The 20,251-nt window shown below is 48.3% G+C and overlaps 1 protein-coding gene across 1 annotated transcript; it reads left to right on the forward strand.

Annotated features, from left to right (window-relative positions):
* The first annotated feature begins 1,219 nt into the window (after positions 1-1,219).
* CD93 (CD93 molecule) lies at positions 1,220-19,955 on the forward strand. The gene is made up of 3 exons (XM_047746962.1): positions 1,220-1,253; positions 13,505-15,779; positions 16,016-19,955. The coding sequence occupies exons 1-3, from the start codon at positions 1,220-1,222 to the stop codon at positions 16,044-16,046; spliced, it is 2,340 nt and encodes a 779-aa protein (XP_047602918.1). The 3' UTR covers positions 16,047-19,955.
* Positions 19,956-20,251: the final 296 nt, after the last annotated feature.

Consider the following 20,251-nt stretch of genomic DNA (forward strand, 5'->3'; position numbering starts at 1 on the left):
CACTGTAGGGCAGGCATGAATTCTTTTTCATTCCTTTTCATGAGCAGAGGAACTGCAAGCAGAAGGGACCAGGGGCCAGCCCAGCAATTCCTCCTCCTTTGTTTTTAAATTTGAACATACCTCTTTCTGAACTGTAACTATCTCAGACAAGTTGGCAGTGTGCATCCTAAATGTCCATTGGATTTCCCAACTGAACAGGCCTTCCCCTGCTTAATCCGCCTTCTCTCCATGCTCACCCTGGGGATTCGTCAGTTCATTCAGCAAACAATTACTGACCACCTACTCCTTGTAGCAGGCACCAGGAACCAGTGATGACAAGAAGGACAAGTTCCCAGCTCTTATGAGTCCATAGATACTGGAGGGAGGCATCATGTCCCACATGCCTCCGTGAAGCTACAAATGTACAAAGTTTCAGAAGAGGTGTAGTGTGGGGGGGCTTGCCCTGAGAGCAAATAACAAGGAGTTTGGATCTACTCTGGGAAGATGAGCACAGCTTCGCCAATACCTAAGGAGGTTAAAAGGGTTAACTAGTTAACTAGTTTACATGCTTGTAGGCATGTCTATATGTGTGTGTATCAGAGTACACATATGTGTGTAGGAGTGTGTGCATGTGTGTTTATAGACATGCATGTATTGTGAACAGGCATGTGTATATATGTGTGCACAAGTGTGTGTGTGTGTGTGTAAGCATGTATAGGTGTGTGTGCGTGTATGAGAGAGAGAGAGAGTGTGTGTGTGTGTGTGTGTGTGTGTGTGTGTATAAGCAGGCCAGAGCACATAGCTTGTAAATGCCCTGCAGGAGGACCCTGCAGCCCATAGGGCTGCATCTAGAGAACGCAGAGATGGGAATAGAAAGGAGAAAATTGTCAGACCTAACCAGGCCATGTTGGGAGTTTGGTTTTTCTCCCCAAAGCAGTGGGACACCTTGGCAGCATTTCTTTGTGGCATATGTATGTGGCAGGGGAAGAAAGGACCAGGTTTACATTTTAAAGTGATTTCACCTTCTAGTATGAGAGTGGAAGGCAGGAGCCAAACCAGCATCCCACCAGGAACCCAGTGCATAGGTCTCCAGGAGTGGTGGTGGATCTGCAGCACAGGAAGGGACTGGGCAGGGAGAAGAAGGCCAATTTGGGCTCAATGACATCTATAAGAATGTGGGGGAGGTGGGAGTTAAGGATGCTCCCTGCATGTCTTGTATTGAGACAGGCAGAAAGTGAACATGTCTCTGGTCTTGGTGCCTTGGAGCAGTCCAGGTGAGAAGTAGGTAGCTGGGTCAGTAATGGGGATGTTTGGGGTAAGTTGAGGAGGTCATGTAGGGGACAGCAAAAGAGGGAGGTATAGGGACACAGGAGGACAGCCACCAGGGGAAGAATCTTATGGGATTTGGACTACCTGGGGTCCTCAACAAGAGGATTCCAGAAAGAGAGTCAGAAGCTCGAGTCACTGAGGACTGACATGGGTCTGTGGTCACCCACAGAGGCCTGACCTTTGTGAGAGCAACTTCAGGACATCAAAGAGGTGGAAAAGAGAGAAGTGAGAAAGTTGGGAAGGCAGAGGTGACATGCACCACTGTGAGGAGCATGGCGGGAGCAGGAGGCAAGAATGGCATTGGCTAGGGCGGGGATGCCCTGTCCTGCAGGCACATTCTCACAGCGAGTCCCAGGCAGGTGCAAGGACCTGGTGAAACCAGCCTTGACTGCTGCTGACTCAGAATTCAGCCAGAGCAGGGCGTTCCATGGAGCTAAGACGTCTGCTACCGCTCTGTGCCTTTATGAATCAGTTTGCAGCATTACAGGGAGAAGAAATCAATAGTCAACCTCAATCAGAGCAGGTAACCCACATCCTTTATGACCCTACACTGATCTCTTGAATAATGCAGTTTCCTAGTAAAGCAAATTACATCATTCTGCACCCCTACCACCTCTAACTTGAAAAAAAAAAAAAAAAGTTGAGTTGAATGGAAATACATTTTTTTCATTGAATTCTATGGAAGAAGCTGGTTTTGTAATGCGACAACTGAACTCCTGCAAAGCAGTCACCACTGAAAATTATCATTTGTCTGGGGGGTTCCGAGATGAATCGCTAACACACTAAAGTCACTTCTGCTTTTTCAATACAAGAGCTAAAAGAAAGGGCACACACTTGCTGAATTCCCCCTCAGGTGAGGTGCTGGCAGCCCCTGGGCATTCCGCACTTAACTTTTTAAGGAAATCAGGAGGTACTGGCCCGGCTTTGTGTGATGTGACATCATCCTGTTTCATCTCAAACAGGCTCCAATCCTGCGGTTTCTGCATGTTGGAACCCGCAGCAGCCTGGTGTCTCACCTTCCTCCTGCCACCCACTTCATTCCCCTGCAAAACCGGAAAGTGATAGCAGGTGGGGGCACCAGGACTCCTGCCAGCTCAGGCCTGTGTGCCACGCCCCCTCTGTGCCATCCACTGCTCCTTGTTGTCGCTGGACCCCAAGATGCAGGCAGACTGTTGGAGCACGGACAACCAGACCACAGCCGGTCTTTCTAAACGTGTCCTTGCTGGTAGTTCCATGCCACCATTTGGATTATCTACGGGTATAAATAGCCACCTCCCTCACCGTCAGCCCCTGGAAGGGAGAGCCTACTTTCCCTGACAAATAGCCTAGTGAGAAGACTTTTCTCTCTTCCAGTGTGGGTGGGGGAAATTGCCTGACCCCTTGAACTGTTGTGTGGGGATATGCTGTGGCAAACAGACCCAGGAAGAACTTGAAAGTCTTCCGGGTCATCTCTTGTCCTACAGGCTAAAATCCTTAGGACTCAAAAATCTGGAATTTGTTAAAACAATCGAAAATGGTAATCATTCCATTTAAGAAGTCTCAGGTGGGGTGATTTCAGGGTTGGCCCATGCAGCATTTCAGTGATGGCTTTGAGGTCCCAGGTTCCTTGTCATCTCTTGTTTTCCACTTTCCTAAGCATGCCCGCTTGTTCTAACCCCAGGAGCTTTGTAAACCAGTACTGAGACAATCATTCAAGAGGACAGGATGACTGTTTTCACATCTCTGTTTGAGGCAAGCTCCTGGAACGCTCCCCCACACTGCACGGGCAGCCCGTGTCCCGTGTCTGACCTGATTCGGGTGTTGGCCAGGGGGATGGGCATGTTACCATCAGCTTGGACCTGTCTGGGTTTACCCACTAGAAAGAGGAATCTCCTAGCATCTTCTGAAGCTTCCCGCCAAAAGATACACAACTGAGTTCCTCTCTGTTAAAGTAGGAGAGAACATCTGTTAGAGAGGGATCAAGGAGTCATATGATGAGAAGAAGGCCTTCCCACACTCTACTTCATAGAGCGAGAAGGACACACAAAATTCTGGATAGACCCCAGTAATTTCAGCTGAAGAATGATCCCTGGTTTAGGTGGAAGGCAGGTGGGTTGCCAGGGTGGTACTTAGTGGAGCTGAGGTCCCAGGACTACCGGAACCAGCACAGCAGCACCTGTGAGCCTGGTGTGGCCGCTGACTGCCCTGTCGGCAGGAGGCCAACATTGCCACACACCCTGATTTTTCAGGAGCAGCCAGAAATCCAAATCTTTATGCAAAATCATACAATTCTTAAATATTGAGCATTAAATCAAAATTTTAAAAACACTGAGTGGCTGTAATAAAAAATGTCTGAGAGCCGGACCTAGCCTGGGACCCACAGTTCTCATTCTGGTAAAGAGGCTCATGTACAGAGGTTGTCATGAGGCTTTGGCATGACTGACACTGAATAGCACAGCACTGTTATATTCTCCTGGGCCTGGGGATCCGGCCACTTTCCAACTTTTATCTTCTAGAAAGAACTGGGAAAAGGAGATGCAATACACCAGGATGCTCATCGGAAATAGGCTGGGATGGGTCCTGCCAACAGGAAAGTTTCCCTTGCCGTGTTGGAGAAAGGTAGGGCGTGGACCATGTGATTCATAGTTTCAGATGGAAACTAGACACAATCCAGAACATTTATGGGAAAAGCAACAAGGTGATGAAACTTTGCCACCAGTTAAATGAAATTAGACAGATGAGTGCAAACATGGGCAGTTTATTACTTTATGGGCAGCCACGCTAGAGGATCTCTGCACACTGTGGGCCATCTCTACTTTGACCTCTGTCTGTTTTAACAGGATTTGGTGCTGGTATTGGGGTATCAACCAGGCCTTCTTGTCCAGGACAACGCAGTCATGAATGGAATGCCTGATTAATAAGGACTTTTCTCTGTCATCGTGTCCTGGGTGCCCACAGGCACCCACAGCCTCACCGTGTCACCAACTGCAGTGGCTAGCACCTTCCTGTGTTACCTGGAGGCAACCCCTAGCCACTGGGGTCATGGGACTGCCATGTCCCTACCCTGTCCTGTTTTCCCTGTTTTCCTCTCCCTACACCCATCCCCTTCCCAAGCAGACATTGAGGGAAACAAAGCAGCTTGTAAAAAGGTCAGTTTTCTGTTATGTTTTTTAAAAAGAGATATATATATATAAAAAACAACTCTGGTTTATTTTCGGAATGACTTAATAGAACTAAGTCCACTCAGCTATTTTTTATGAGATGTGAAAACAAGAGACTTCTTCATCTGTTTGCCCAGTAAATGCCATGACAGAGGTGACGAGTGTCAATCAATTGTTGGGCATGTCTTCTTTGCCTCCTCCTGGTCTGCCCTCTCCTGCCCTCACCTCCTCCCACAGTGTGGAAAGGGGTCAGAGTGTCATGCAGAGTGACTCTGCATAGATGGAAAATTAATGGCACAGGAGAGTTGAGTCGGTCCCCTGAAGTCACAGAGCTTGCACCAGGCAGTAGAGGAGAATTCACAGGGTACCTTTACTAGAACGGGGCTCTGACCTCTCCCCTCATACTTGAGAAGGACGGGGAGGAGACCACACTTCCATGAAATAGTCTGATTTAGTTAGGAAGACCAAATTCTAGGAAGTCCCCAGGGCGTTCAGGGAGCCCCATCAACCCTGGCTGAAGAGTCCAGCACACAGTGCTAGACTGGCAGATCTGAATGTAGCACAGCCGGCGGGAGGCTCCCGGCTAACCTCCCGGAGAGAGGTGCAGGAATTATTATTCCTGGCTCTGGAAGCCAGGGAGCAGAGGGGCCCTAACGCCGAGTGCCCCTGCCGCCTCCTCTCTCTCCACCCCAGCAGGCAGGGCCCGAGCCTTTGAAGCCAGAGTGCCATTGCACAGAAGAAGCCCCCAGCACACTTACGGAGGCAGCAGGGCCCAGGGGCCCACAGCAGCTTGTGACCCCAGTGGCAGGGGCGACAATGGATTAGTGGAAGGCGCGTCACCGCTGGATCATGCAGGGTGGAAACCTCTGGCCGCTGCCATCCCACGGCAGGCAGGGAGAGCTGCAGGACACATTCTGGGATCTCAGGTCACAGGGCTGCCTTTGGAAGCACACACACTGCCCCAGTGCCCTACATGCATCCGCTCGGGTTCACAGGTTAGGGAAACCTCTAGCCACCCCTCCACCATCTCTGCTCGGGGCAGCTCCCCTCCTGCCCCACGCCCGGGGGCCTTCCCTGGGTCCGGTGGGGTGCTATGGAGCATGGCGCTACCGCTGGCGTGTGTGTGGAGGCTACTCCCAGAACCAACTAGAGCAGAGATAATCCTAAATCTGTCACATGGGGAATGGGAGCCTCTATCCACATGTCTGATAATGGCAACTGTTGGTGAAGCACTGACTGCCAAAAGCTTTACTACGTCATCTCATTTAAAGCACATGCTTCCACATTAGGAAACTGAGGCCCAGGGAGGACAGATACTTGCAAAGTCACATATCTAGGAAGTGTCACATTTGCTAGCAATCACAGCGACTGAAGGTGGAAATTATTCCCGGTTGTGCTAAATTGCTTGAGTTTGAAGATGCCAGCGGCAACCAGGCAGCAGCTCTGACCTAGGAAGATGGGGTCCCACTTTTTCGTGTGCTCCTGGATCAGGGCAGACGGTTCCTCTGCAGCCCGGGCTCCCAGATGCAGAGGACAGTCTAGCACCCATCTGCCAGGTCCTGGGCATGGGCCTGGACCTCCCTGGTACCTGTCTAGTTCTCAATGGATGCTTGAGTCATTTGCTTCTCTAGATCTAGTCTGTCCTTCTAGGAAACCCCCAAGATTCCCCGCTCAGCTTCCTGAAGGCAATAAAATTCTATCTATTCAACCTACATGACCTCCTTTCAAACAACCGTTGTGTTACTGTTCTCATTTCATGGAGAATCAAAACTTGGCAAGTAAGGCCAAATAGATCATCTGTATTTCCATAAAATTGTATTGTCTAAATAGGGCCAAATTGTTATGACAGCTTACTGGAACCACCAAGAATGCTGCAAATGCCAAACGGACCCCGCAAATCACCCAGCTCAGCCACGGAAGCATGATTTACAACCTTCTATTTCATGCACAGAGCTGATGCTAGAGATGAAAAATGTAAGAAAGACCCTGCCGAAAAGCACTATTCCTCTTTGTGATTTATCTTTTTCCAAATGCTGACAAGCGGCCTTTGCTTCTCAAAGCCAGTTGCCAGGAGGTAATTTAACCAGTTAACTTTAAAAACAACATGCAGCCCAGTCAAGTTTTCTATAAATACTGTGCATGATAAATTACGTTAGGAGACTATTTACAAAGCGTGGAAAAATCAATAATGCTCTGAAGAAGAATGTTTAATCAGCCAAGGAGCAAAACAAGTCTTGAAGGCAGGGGAGTCTTTGAAAAAGAAAATCTCCAAGCCTCTGCCAAAGGCAATTGGGTGTTTTTGTCCTTTTCAGCTTTTCTTCAGTGGGGATGGGTGTGGAGGTGTGGTGCCTGACTTTTCTGTTTCCTTGCCTTTCCAGTAACAGGGACTCTAACCTCTTGAGAGTCCTCTCTGCCTCAGACCCCAAAGGAAGTGCATACAGCTATTGTCTCCTTAAATTTAACGCTCACAATGTGATGGCATTGCGACTCTTATTTTCCCCGTTTCACAGACGAGGAAACCAACATGTCTGGAGGTTAGGTGCGTCCAATCCCAAAACCAGCAAATGCCCAAACGGAGGCTCTAACTCCAGCTGTAGTGGGAGAGTCTGGGTGTTCTCAGCTCCTCAGCTTCCCAGTATGATGGTAGTTCACTTCCTGCCAGACGCTGTTCTCTGCTGGAGGTAAGAACTCACTGAAATCTCCACAAAGCCCCCTGGGACCTGAAGTTGCCTTGTCTCCCACTGCAGTTGAGGAAAGAGTCACAGATTGTTGTGCTACACAATGAGGAACAGAGTGATTCAGCAGCTTGCGTAAAGTCACACAGCTACTAAGTGACAGAGTGGGATTTAAACGGAGGGTGGAAGTGTGCTATCTCTTCAAAGGGAAAAAAGTTGGATGATCTATAAGCTGCCCCTTTGCTCCTCTCAACAAGTGCTCTTCTTAATGCCTGTCACCCAGTTATCCCATCCCCCCACTCACCTCCCCTCCAGTAACCCTCAGTGTGTTTCCTACAGTTAATGAAGAGTCTGTTATGGTTTGCCTCCCTCTCTGTTTTTATCTTATTTTTCCTTCCCTTCCCCCAATGTTCTTCTGCTTTGTTTCTTAGATCCCACATAAGAGTGAAATCACATGGCATTTGTCTTTCTCTGACTGACTTATTTTGCTTAGCATAATACACTTTAACTCCACCCACATTGTTGCAAATGGGAAGATTTCATTCTTTTTTAAAAATATTTATTTATTTATTTATTTATTTATTTATATTTATTTATTTGACACGAGAGAGAGAGAGAGAGAGATTGAAAGATCACAAGCAGGCAGAGAAGCAGGCAGAGAGAGTGGTGGGGGAAGCAGGCTCCGGCTGAACAGAGAGTCTGATGCGGGGCTCGATCCCAGGACCTTGAGATCATGACCTGAGCCAAAGGCATAGGCTTAACCCACTGAGCCACCCAGGTGGCCCCATTCTTTTTGATTGTTGAGGAATATTCCATTGTATATATGTATATACCACATCTTCTTTATCCATTTATTAGTCGATGGACATTTGGGCTCTTTCCCTAATGTGACTATTATTGATAGTGCTGCTTTAAACATTGCGTTGCATGTGACCCTTGGAATCAACATTTTTGTACCCATTAGACTAATACCTAGTAGTGCAGTTGCTGAATTGTAGGGTAGCTCTATTTTCAACTTTTTCAGGAATCTCCATGCTGTTTTCCAGAGTGGCTGCACCATCTTGCATTCCCACCAACAGTGTAGGAAGTTTCCCCTTTCTCGGTATCCTCACCAACATCTGTTGTTTCCTGACTTGTTAATTTTAGCCATTCTGATAGGGTGGTTTCTCACTGTGGTTTTGATTTGTATTTTCATAATACCAAGCAATGTTTGGCATTTTTTCATGTGTCTGTTGACCATTTGGATGTTTTCTTTGGAAAAGCATCTATTCATGACTTTTGCCCATTTCTTGACTGGATTTTGTTTTGTTTTGTTTTTTGGGTGTTAAGTTTGTTAAGTTCTTTACAGATTTTGGATGTTAACCCTTCATCTGATGAGACATTTGTGAATACCTTCTCCCATTCCATAGACTACATTTTAGGTTTGTTGGCTGTTTCCTTTGCTGTGCAGAAGCTTTTTACCTTGATGAGGTTCTAATAGTTCATTTTTGCTTTTGTTTCCCTTGCCTCTGGTGACATGTATAGTAAGAATTTGCTAGGGCTGAAGTCAAGAGACTGTTGCCTATGTTCTCCTCCAGGATCTTGATGGATTCCTGTCTTACATTTAGGTCTTTCACCCATTTTGAATTTGTTTTTGTGTATAGTGTAAGAAAGTGGTCTGTTTTCATTCTCCTGCATGTGGCTGTCATTTTCCCAGCACCATTTGTTGAAGAGATTATCTTTTTCCATTGGCTCTTTTTTCCTGCTTTGTGGATGATTAATTGATCATAGAGCTGAGGGTCCATTTCTAGGTTCTCTATTCTGTTCCACTGATCTATGTGTCTCTTTTTGGGCCAGTACCATACTGTCTTGACAATTACAGCTTCATAATATGGCTTGAAGTCCGAAATTGTGATGCTTTCCACTTTGCTTTTCTTGTTCAACATTGTTTTGCCTATTTGGAGTGTCTTCCGATTCCATATAAATTTTAGCTCTGTGAAAACTGCTGGTGTTATTGTGATAGGGATTATATCAGATGTGTAGATTGCTTCAGGCAGTACAGATATTTTAACAATATTTATTCTTTTGTATGAAGTAAGTTTTTAGACAATTTAAAAAGAGAGCTCAGTACTCATTGATAAATGAGTACAGAATAAAAGTAGACAGTTTGGGGTCATGGCTCAGGGCTTACACCATGCTAATAGGATTATGATTGTTTTAGAACATTTAATGTGGCTTGCACTCAAAAATCTGCCAAGGAAAGCTCTCTGGTCTCCCCACTACAGATTCCTATTTTTAAACTATCAATCTTCAAAGGGGTTTGATAAAATCCACGTTCTTTTTTTAAGATTTTATTTATTTATTTGACAGACAGAGATCACAAAAAGACAGAGAGGCAGGCAGAGAGGGAGGGGGAAGCAGGCTCCCCGCTGAGCAGAGAGCCCAATGTGGGGCTCGATCCCAGGACCCTGAGATCATGATCTGAGCTGAAGGCAGAGGCTTAACCCACTGAGCCACCCAGGTGTCCCGATAAAATCTACATTCTAAGTAAAAGGTGGTAACTTGTCATCCGCGGAAGAATTCAGTATGTGAGGCTCAGAATTTTCTTCAAGTCAGCATCCAGGCAATCCTCAGTACTTTGTGAACTCAGCTAAATCCCACCTGGTAAAAGTAAGCTCTCCTTCTTCTGCTGAGCTCACAAGGCATTGGGCTCCCACCCCCACCCCCCAAATGCTTGTGCCACTGCCTTACAGGTGAAGGAGGACAGCAGGACACTTGGAGCTAGAGACCTCTGGCCATGGGGTCCCAGGAGAGTTAACTCAGCCAAGCTCAGCAGGCGGTAACTGAAAGATCAAGGATTAGAGTGGAAGTCAGAAGTTGTGAGGCACAAAGGGAGGGGAGATAATCACTGCACTGTATTTAACAGTCATTGCGTCAGTATGAGGCCAACTGCACCCATGTGGTTTAGACAGATTTGGTTCCTTGTACCACACAGTGAGGGCAGCAGTGGTCTCTGTCCCTGCTTTCTCTCTGATCTCCTTATTCCCAGTTTCAGAAGAGAGAAGGATATGTAATTACATGAATTCTCTGTTGTTGACACTAGATTAAGAAAGGCATCCAGAGGCTTTGGTTCCCATGTCCTTCTTTACAGATGAGGGGGAGCAAGAGCAAGGCTTAGCTAACCGGGTTACTGGAGATAAGGAAGTGGACTTCACAAATTTAAGAGCTGGGAGCTTCTTGCACTGTACATGGTGTGTCTCACAGCCAGTGTTTTACAATATTCCCTGGGTTAATGAATGAATAAACTGAGTACATGTCTTTGCTTCACTTTCTTCTTTATGATGTCAACACCTGGCTAAGTGAAGAAGAGTTGATTCGGAAGTTCCCATGTGAAAAATGAAGAACTGCCAACGAAAGAATACCGGGACAAAGATCTGGGGGTCAGAATGGTTCATAAGCTGGAAATCACTCATTCAGCCCATGTCCTTAAGCACCAACCAAGCAGGATGCTGGGTGAATCCTGCACGATCACAGCAGTTAATCGAGAAATTACACAGACAGGAGTCTAAATCAGAAGGAAGAGTCTCGGGGCGCCTGGGTGGCTCAGTGGGTTAAGCCGCTGCCTTCGGCTCAAGTCATGATCCCAGGTCCTGGGTTCGAGCCCCGCATCGGGCTTACTGCTCAGCAGGGAGCCTGCTTCCTCCTCTCTCTCTGCCTGCCTCTCTGCTTACTTGTGATTTCTCTCTGTCAAATAAATAAATAAAATCTTTAAAAAAAAAAAAAAGAAGGAAGAGTCTCTGCTATGAGTGCATGCCAGGTTCTAGTGCAACTCAAGTTTCAATCATCATCAGACTGATTTTATAAAATGATAAGAAGTTGCCTGCCTATAACTAAAACTTTAGAAACATAGCTTCTTTGCCCAGAAAGAAGTCAACACTGACCCTTTCGCCAAGACTAAATATTCACCAAGCTACAGTGGCCTGCACCCAGGGACTCCAGCCTTTTCATGCCCCCTTAAACCTGGCTACTTCCCAAGTTTCCCAAGGTGGTAAATTCAGAGTCCTAAGGAGGCAGGGGGATCCTAGGTCCTAAGAGGCAGACTCCCTCCAATTGTTCTCTGGTCCATGCCCCATTTCTCCACCTCCAGTAGACACAGACTTCCAGGATCCGCAACCCTTGGTAGTATAAGCAGAGAGTGATGAAGTCCTTCTGGATACCTCCCATGTCCTCTGCTCCTACTCCACCAATGCCAAGAACAGCCTGTTCTGGACCTGTATCATTTCCTGAATCTGCTGTCCCTAATCCAGGGGATCAGCTCAGCTCAAGTCACTGTCATTTGTGCCTGCAAATCAACTGTTGCCTGCTGAGTGGCTTCCCCATACCACTGGGATCTGTTAGCTTACTCTCCAATTCTCTACATGCAATCTCAGCAGGTTGATCTCTGGGTGTTCCCCATGGATTTCAGAACAAAACCCCAAATCTTCATTGTTTGGACTCACAGAGTTCCTCTTTCCCTGGGTACTCCCTCCCATTTTTCAGGTTCCAGTCTCATGGCCCATCCTTCATACGTTTGTAAAGGTCACAACCCTCACGCCACAGGGCCTCTGTCTGTGCTATTCCCTCATATGGAAATCATTCCCCTTCTTAACTATTCCTCCTTTAGATCCCAACTTCATTGGCCTTCTCCATCAGAGGAGCCAGTCCTATGGCCCACATCCCAAATAGGGCAGTACCTCTGCTGACACTTTCAACTTCTCCTTGTGGTACCTATCATAGCTACAGCTGTCCAACATGTTCAAATCTGTCCCCTCTAACGGACTTCAAGGGTCATGAAGGCAGGAGTCCCTCCTTTAATCCCAATGCCTAGCCCAGTGCATGGTGGTGGCTTAAATAACATTGACTGGTTGACTGGCTGGCTGGCTGGCTGGCTGATTGCCTGGTTGGATGAATGGGTGGATGGATAAATGCATGGATAGATAGATGAGTGGGTGGATAGATGGACAGGTAGATGGATGGATGGGTGGGTGGATGGATAGGTGAGTGGTTAGATGGATGGGTCGATGGGTGGACGGATGGGTGGACGGATGGATAGATGGATGGATGGATGGATGGATACATGTATTGATGGTTAGGTGAGTTGGTGGATAGATGGCACCAAACAACACAGGGGGAGCCTAAGGGTCTGAGACAGGATTCCTGGACTATCTCAAATATCTTATTAAAATAAGAACATAAGGGACACCTCTGAAGGGTCTCCAACTAGAGTCTGAGATGGGCACCTTATGCTTTGGCGAGGCTGAAAGCCAGTGAGTTCATAACCCCCCATGACACCCTAATTCAAATCTCAATAGAGGGCCAATGTAGCAGACATGTGTGCCGTGCCCAAAGCATCTTGGTAGCTTCCAGCCATTCCCCTCCTGAGTGCTCCTTCTGGTGAATGAGGTTCTCACTATCAATCCAGAGTGCCAAGAATTTGTTGCTTCCAGTGAGGAGGGGAGCTGTAAGAGAGCTGCCAGAGTCCCATCTCCTTGGCTCAGAGAACTGATGAGGTCACTGAGTGTTCCCGGGTACCATGCTCCAGGAGACCCAGTATCATCTGCACGCTCAGGCATCCTCTGTTCCTCCCACACCCCATTCCTGTCTGACTTCTCTCAGATAAATGACGTGTCCCAAATCTTTGTCTCAGGGTCTACTTCTGGGGAAAAGACAGCCCCGATGAGTAACACATCTGTGACTTCAGGAAAAGCACATTTTGTTTCAAGGGCCTTTGATAAGCTGCTGGGAGGAAGGGGCCTGCTGTGGCCGGGATTCTCAGAACTCTGGCCCTTCCTACTAACCCTGAGCCGGGGGAGGCAGGAAAGCAAGTCCAGGGCCACGAGGCTAGAAACATTTTTCTCTTGTTTTTCTGTTGCTTTTTGTGACACTGCCACCTCACAACACAGTATTTGCACTATGAAACCCTGAAAACTGCCAAATTTCATCCCATTTGGGTTAATGTTCTTTAGGAGCTTGGCATTGTGTGAGACAATCAGTCATTCCCACGGCCCGGTTCCTATTTAAAAACTGCCCATCTATTTAAAGTTCATGATGAGGGGATAAAAGAAAAAAGACTTCCAAAGCCAAAGGGAACATGAGATAGGCAGAAGAAAAATCCAGTTTGCTTCTAAAAAAGGCTGAAAATTATAACCATCCATGGCCTCATGTCTTAAGTCTGAGAATTTTTTTTTTTTTCTCTTCTGGTTGTTTGCAAACCAAAGTGGAATTTTATTATGGGTTACTAAGTGAGCTTTTTCAAGTTCCTAGTCTCCAAAAGTCTCCACTCACTCTGTAGCATGCCATTTAAGTTCTTCCTGCAGATGGGAAAGACAAGGGAGCCCAAATAAAGCAGCAGGCATCCCTGAGCTGGAACCGCCGGCCCCCCCCACACTGCTGCATTTCCCCAGCGACTAGCCAGAGACCCAACGCAGCCGTCTGACCTCTTCTATGAACAACAAAACCATGATGAAGGCAACAGGAGTCAGAAAACTATTCACTGCAGGAAGCCCCAGTATCCGGTAAGAAATAAGAAGTACAACAGCACAGGATGCGCCTTGGGTCAGGGGAATGTGAAAAGCCCTCAGCCTTTGTGTTCTTCCCTGTGCCAGAGCATCTGCGCCCAAGCCCTCAGTTCTCCTCGGAGCTCAGCTGCGCCTGCTGCTGTCACTGCAGGGCCACCAGCCTCCTGCCAAGAGGGACCCGGGGCCATGACGGCCACCTCCGCCAGGCTGCTGCCGCTGCTACCGCTGCTGCCACTGCTGCTGCTTCTGGGCCAGCCCCAGGCGGGGGCCCAGGCTCCTGGGGAAGCTGTGGTGTGTGCGGGGAATGCCTGTTACACCGCCCACTGGGGCAAGCTGAGTGCGGCAGAGGCCCAGCTTCACTGCAGCAAGAATGGGGGCAACCTGGCCACGGTGAGGAGTGAGGAGGAGGCCCGGCACATCCAGCGCGCCCTCACCCAGCTCCTGGAGTCGGAGGCAATCCTGGCAGCTAGGATCGGCAAGTTCTGGATAGGGCTCCAGCGCGAGAAGGGCAAGTGCTTAGACCCCAGCCTGCCGCTTAAAGGCTTCAGCTGGCTGGGCGGCGGGGAGGACACGTCTTACACCAACTGGAACAAGGAGGTCAGGAGCTCTTGCATTTCCAAGCGCTGTGTGTCCCTGCTGCTGCAACTGTCCCAGCCGTCCCATGCCAGCCATCTCTCCAAGTGGTCAGAGGGCCCCTGTGGGAGCCCGAACTCTCCAGGAAGCAGCGTCGAGGGCTTCGTGTGCAAGTTCAGTTTCAAAGGCATGTGCCAGCCTCTGGCTCTGGGGGGTCCAGGTCGGGTAGACTATACGACCCCATTCAAGGCCACCAGCTCTTCCCTGGAGGCTGTGCCCTTTGGGTCCGCGGCTACCGTGGTCTGCGGGGCTGGGGAACACGGTCAGGAGGATTACTTCGTGTGCAGGGAGAAGGCCCCTGATGTGTTTGACTGGGGCAGCTCGGGCCCCCTCTGCATCAGCACCCAGTATGGCTGCAGCTTCAACAACGGGGGCTGCCAGCAGGACTGCTTCGAGGGGGGCGACGGCTCCTTCCGCTGTGGCTGCCGGCCGGGCTTCCGGCTGCTTGACGACCTGGTGACCTGTACCTCCCGGAACCCTTGCAGCTCCAACCCGTGCAGAGGCTCAGCCACCTGTGTGCCGGCATCCCAAGGGGAGAACTACACCTGCCGCTGCCCCCTAGGCTACCAGCTGGATTTAAGTCAGCGGGACTGCGTGGACCTGGATGAGTGCCAGGACTCACCGTGCCCGCAGGAGTGTGTCAACGCCCCTGGGAGCTTCCGCTGTGAGTGCTGGGTGGGCTATGAGCCCAGTGAGTCAGGATGTCAGGATGTGGACGAGTGTGCCACCGGCCACACGCCCTGCGCCCAGAACTGCACCAACACAGACGGCTCCTTCTACTGCTCCTGCGAGAAGGGCTATGTTCTGGCTGGGGAGGATGGCACCCAGTGCCAGGACGTGGACGAGTGTGCGGACACAGAGAATGGCCTCTGTGACAGCTTGTGCCTCAACACACAGGGGTCCTTCCGCTGCGGCTGCCTGCCAGGCTGGGAGCTGGGCCCCGATGGGGTCTCCTGCACGCCAGGACCCACCTCCCTGGCACCACCGCCTGGGCCTCCCCAGGGAGAGGATGCAGGAGATAGAGAGGGGAGAGTTGTGTATTCTGCCACAATGTCCAGGCCCATCGGGGACCCTGAGGGCACTTCCAAGGAGGCACCCACCACAAAGGGACCCTCCCTCCCACGCAACACCTTTGTCTCCCCAACTGCACCTGACATGCTGGCTTCCAGTAGGCCCCCTGGTGTCTGGATGGAGCCCAGCACCCATCACCCCATGGCCACCACTGGCCTTGGGGAGAATGCAGATGAAGATTTCATGGCAGAACAAAACGAAGAGGGCACAGACGGACAAAAGCTGCTGCTGTTCTACATACTGGGCACGGTGGTGGCCATCCTACTCTTACTGGCTCTGGCTCTAGGGCTACTGGTCTATCGCAAGCGGAGAGCAAAGAGGGAGGAGGAGAAGGAGAAAAAGCCCCAGAATGCAGCTGACAGCTACTCCTGGGCTCCAGAGCGAGCTGAGAGCAGGGCTTTGGAGAATCAGTACAGGTAAAGGAGGCCTCAGGTCACCCAGAGGGGCGGGAGGGTGGGCAGGTGCGGGTAGGTGGGAGGGCAAGGACTGGCACACAAAGCAGGCAGAGTACAAGGGACAGGCCTTGTCCAGGCTGTCGGCCCAGAGGCGATCCTGAAGGGCTGTTGCCCTGCCTGGGGTGTGGAGTATGTGGGTCTAGATGTGCTCGGTGGGTCACAGCAGCTTCCAATGCTGTCGTGGTTGTTTTCTGTAGTCCGACGCCAGGGACGGACTGCCGAAGGTGAGATGGCCCCAGAGACACTGACAATCAGCCACCACCATCCTCTGACCTTTATGCACCCCGTCAGAAGTGGGGGACCCACATCCTTCCAAAAGACTGGACTGGAATCTTAGCAAACGGTTGTAAACATTCTTAAAAGCCTGACTGCTTGGAATATACAGGTATTTTCTACATGTGTGTGGTATTCCTGAAGTGGGACCACTGGGTTAGGATGTCATTTTGGGAATTTTGTGAATATTAACAATTCTTACTCACTTATCTTGTCAAATTCAAATGTGACTGATTGCATGGCTCCCACTGATTTTGGATCAGGGGTTTACAAGTCAGGTGCTAACTCCTTTTGAACTGCTTTTCTGCTCACTGGATTCATCTAAGAAGAAAGGGTGGTCTGCTAATGCTAATTAGGGTTGGAATGATTTGTTCCTCTTGGTAGAACAGAAACTAAATCGATTGTTTAATTACATAGTCCATAAGAAGTATTTTTTTGTTTTTGTTTTTGTTTTGTTTTGTTTTGTTTTTGTCTTGTTTTGTTTTTGTCAAAAGGAACATATTCAGAACTGGAAACATTTCTTTACAGTTGAGTTCATGCATTTTCCCATCACAAGCCCTGCGGAGTTTTATAGTTGGAGTCCCACAGAATGACCAGAGTACACTGATCTGCTTAGGTAGCAAGCATGCTGGGAGTTTTGAAATTGCATTTCCTAGTTCTTAGTGTCTCTAATAGTCTTGGGTTTATTTGCAAGTGAATTCTGGAAAGTGTGGGAGGAGGTATGAAATGTTTTCGAGAGCAAGTACTCCAAAGCGCCTGAGAGAGAAGCCTGGGGTTTGTTTCACAAATACTTGAATCAATCCATCTAAATTCACTTGTGCTAACACACACTTACTGTTGATGAGGTGACTACGCACAAGGGGAAAAGCTGGAGACGTCTTGTCTCTGGGCGAGTGCAGCCCCGAGACACCTCCCGGGCCACCTGCCTTCCCTGAATGCTGCTCTGGATTTAAATGCTTTGATCATAGATGGATGAAGCCCTGAGAAGCCTCTCATTCTGATTACTAAGACTGTGTGAGGGGGATGAGATGCTGAGCTTTGAATGGTGGCATCTTAAGGCATTTTGACATAGCTCACAGCTGGTATTGCTTCTTGAGAACATGATCCTGACTTGTGGCTGTAGCTTGCATGTCAGGGACTGGGCAGGCAGGACACTGTCTTCTTTCTGCTTGAAGAAAGTGTGACACATTTTCCTCTATTTCTTAAAAAAGCGGGGGAGATGGGAGGGATAGAGGAAAAGAGAATAGTTCAAAATTTGCAACCACAGAAACCACTCAAAGCAGTTTTAATTTATTTTTAAATGCTTGCTTGCAAAGATTTCCCTTCCCAGTGTAGTGGTGGAGAGTAATTTCTCCCCACGCAGCTCTGCCTGTGTCACTGGAAAGCTCCTCCGGGATTCACCAGTGGTCAGAACTGTTAAAACCTGCCTGATTAGCACTGGGAGACCTCAGCAACAAGCCTGCTGTTGCCTGGTAGAGCAGAACGGGACTGTATTTCCTTCTAGGGATTTCAAAATCTGCCTCGAAGAACCAGGGTGCTCTATTGTTTCTATTTTTGCCTTAAAAACACATCTGTCCCAGAGGTGGACACCTGGGGCAGGAAGAGCTGCCGGGTGCATGGCCCTCAGAGTTGAGTAAATATCCTTTAGCTAATTTTGGAATGTAGATGCTATATTTCAGGATTTTTGTTTTGTTTTGTTTTGTTGTTGTTTTGAGAAAGTGGATAAGTGAAGGGGTAGGTGTAAGGAAAGATGAAGCTTTTGGAGGACTTAACAAGGTATTTGGAACTTGTGCTTTTTAAAGACCTCTGAGATTATTTAGATTTCAGTTGAAATACTGATGCTTAACATCCAAGAAGACAAAGGTTGTATCCACTGAGCGCAGGACCCTGTATGGGAACCAATCATGCCACTATTCAGATGATTTTAAAGAGTTAGCTGGATGTGTTACTGACAATACCTACACTTAGGTGAAATAAATGCAAATTCAACAACTTTACCTCCAGGCTTTTACAATTCAACCTTGTCACTAGAAGGAAGGAGGCATTCCTAGTCTAGGCTTCCCCTAAGCCCCTCTCTGGACCTGTGGGACCTTTACTGGCTGAGGTCCCCAAGTGCGCCCTCTCATTTTTAGAGTTGGATTTCTTCTCCGGTGCAGCCCCAATTCTGATTTCCATGTTCAAATCCCTCTATGGGTAAGAAAATCTATCCCCGACAACATGGAGACCACAGATCCCCACTGTGAAATACACAAGGGAGGAAATGGGCTGGTAAATAATTTCTCAATACCCTCTCCAGCAGAATCTGCCCCTTCCTCGGTAGACGTGCCCTGCCTTGTCTCCTGGCCACTCCTACTAGTGGCTAAGATCCCAGAACTAGATGACCTTAGGCAGTGAATCTGATGAAAACCGCTGGTCTCAAACAAATGCTATTGTCCTGTTTAATACCTTTGTCTGAGGGATGTGAATCCCTGCTTGGGGAGATGGGGGTCCACAAGCAGTGGATAAACAAATGCCCACTGTCCATGTGGCCAATAACTTACTATTCATTGGCCAACAGTCTTTTTAACCAGAAGCTCCCAGGTGCCTGGGCCATGACGAAGAATAAGAAATGGAAAGGATGGAGCATGGGAGAGGTAGGCTTTGTCAGGTGCAGACTCCTCCGACTGTGTCCCCAGGCTGGGCAGGAGCACTGTTCTGTCCCTGAGCTGTTGAGCAGCAGAAAGGCCCGGACGATGGGGAAAGGGAGACGGCTTTACTTGTCAACAAGCTCAAAGATAATGGAGACTTTTGTCCAAATAGAATTCCCCATACTTCAATAATTCTAGGATGCTCTTGGAAAAACTATATTCAGAACAAACCCACCCCGTCCTCTCACTCTGTCTCCCAAGACAGATCATTTAAGGGGAGGAGGTCCCCTAAAACATGCAGGCCACTAGGCTCCTTCCTGAATTTCAGGGATGCTCCCTCCTCTTTTTTCTTGTTCATGTGCACATGTGGTACAGGACAAGCTCCATCTGAGGACTGTATAAAGCAAAGGTGGGAAAACTCTCTGAAAAAGCCTTGGGAATGGTGGACCTGGTGGGGTCTTTTGTAGGGTGCACCCACCGCTGCTCAGCATTGTGACCTCGAGGCTGGTGTCCCTTTGGTTCATCCACATGCCTAATTATCGCAACCTTTGACATCTGGCACTGCATAGCCCCACGGTGTTTTCCCGGCAGCATAAAGTGGGTGACTCAAGAGGCTTCTGTCTTAAGGACAGGAGGGGTGCAGGCTAACATCCTCCCTGTGATTAGGCAAAAAGGTAGAATAAAAAGTTAAACACGTATGCGGGTGTGTTTATGTGCATGGTACAGGAAAAACTAAGTTGGAAATAAACCTTCTCCCTGAAACACACACGTGCTTGTTGCTATTCTTACATGCCATTCAGGAGCCCCGGTTTGAATACCTCCTGAGAGGACCTGTGATTTATCGCCAAACAGCTTTTGGAGAATATGGATGTGATCATTAGCTCATTTTATTCCAACCCTCTTTCCCACAGATATTCCCATGAAAACTAAGAGAACAGAGGCGAGATTTGACCCAAAAAAAGTACTACATTCAAAATAATGCAGTTTTTAAAAGCAAATATAGGACAGCCTTTTCCTATTATTTTTCTCCTTAGCTTCTCCATTGTCTGAATCAGGAAAACAGGAAAGCATGGCTTTCTAGCAGCTGCAAAATGGTGTAATGTCCCCTCCATATTTCCATCACCTTAAACAATAGATTTAGCATGGGAATCTGAGATATGATCCCTGAAAACATCTGTTCCTGTCTGGCTGCAAAAGCTACTGCTTATGTCTGTAGGGTTTGTGGCGTTTGTCAACCCCCCCCCAAAAAGCTGATAATCAAAATTCTCCATGTGTTCTGTAATCAAATACCATATTCCATTCCAGATTCCCGAAACTAATACTTGCTGAAGTGCTTAAAAAAAAAAAAAAGAATTGTGTTTTGACCTGTTCTCAGAGATCATGCCCATCTATTTTAGGAAGAAACTCTATAAATTCTTTCTTACATTGTTCCTCTTATCTGCAAGGGGGCAAGCATTTCCTTTCTGCAGATTTTGCCCTCTGTTCTGGGCTGGGTTCTTTACGCATAGTTGGCTGAAGCTTGAATTATGTCGT

This window comes from Lutra lutra, chromosome 9, assembly GCF_902655055.1.
Source record: "Lutra lutra chromosome 9, mLutLut1.2, whole genome shotgun sequence".
Lineage (NCBI taxonomy): Eukaryota > Metazoa > Chordata > Mammalia > Carnivora > Mustelidae > Lutra > Lutra lutra.

Coding starts and splice junctions, on each gene's coding strand:
- CD93 (XM_047746962.1), top strand. CDS start 1,220: ATGTCTCTGGTCTTGGTGCCTTGGAGCAGTCCAG. Junction 1,254..13,504: donor GGTGCCTTGGAGCAGTCCAG/GTGAGAAGTAGG, acceptor GGCATCCCTGAG/CTGGAACCGCCGGCCCCCCC. Junction 15,780..16,015: donor GCTTTGGAGAATCAGTACAG/GTAAAGGAGGCC, acceptor TGTTTTCTGTAG/TCCGACGCCAGGGACGGACT.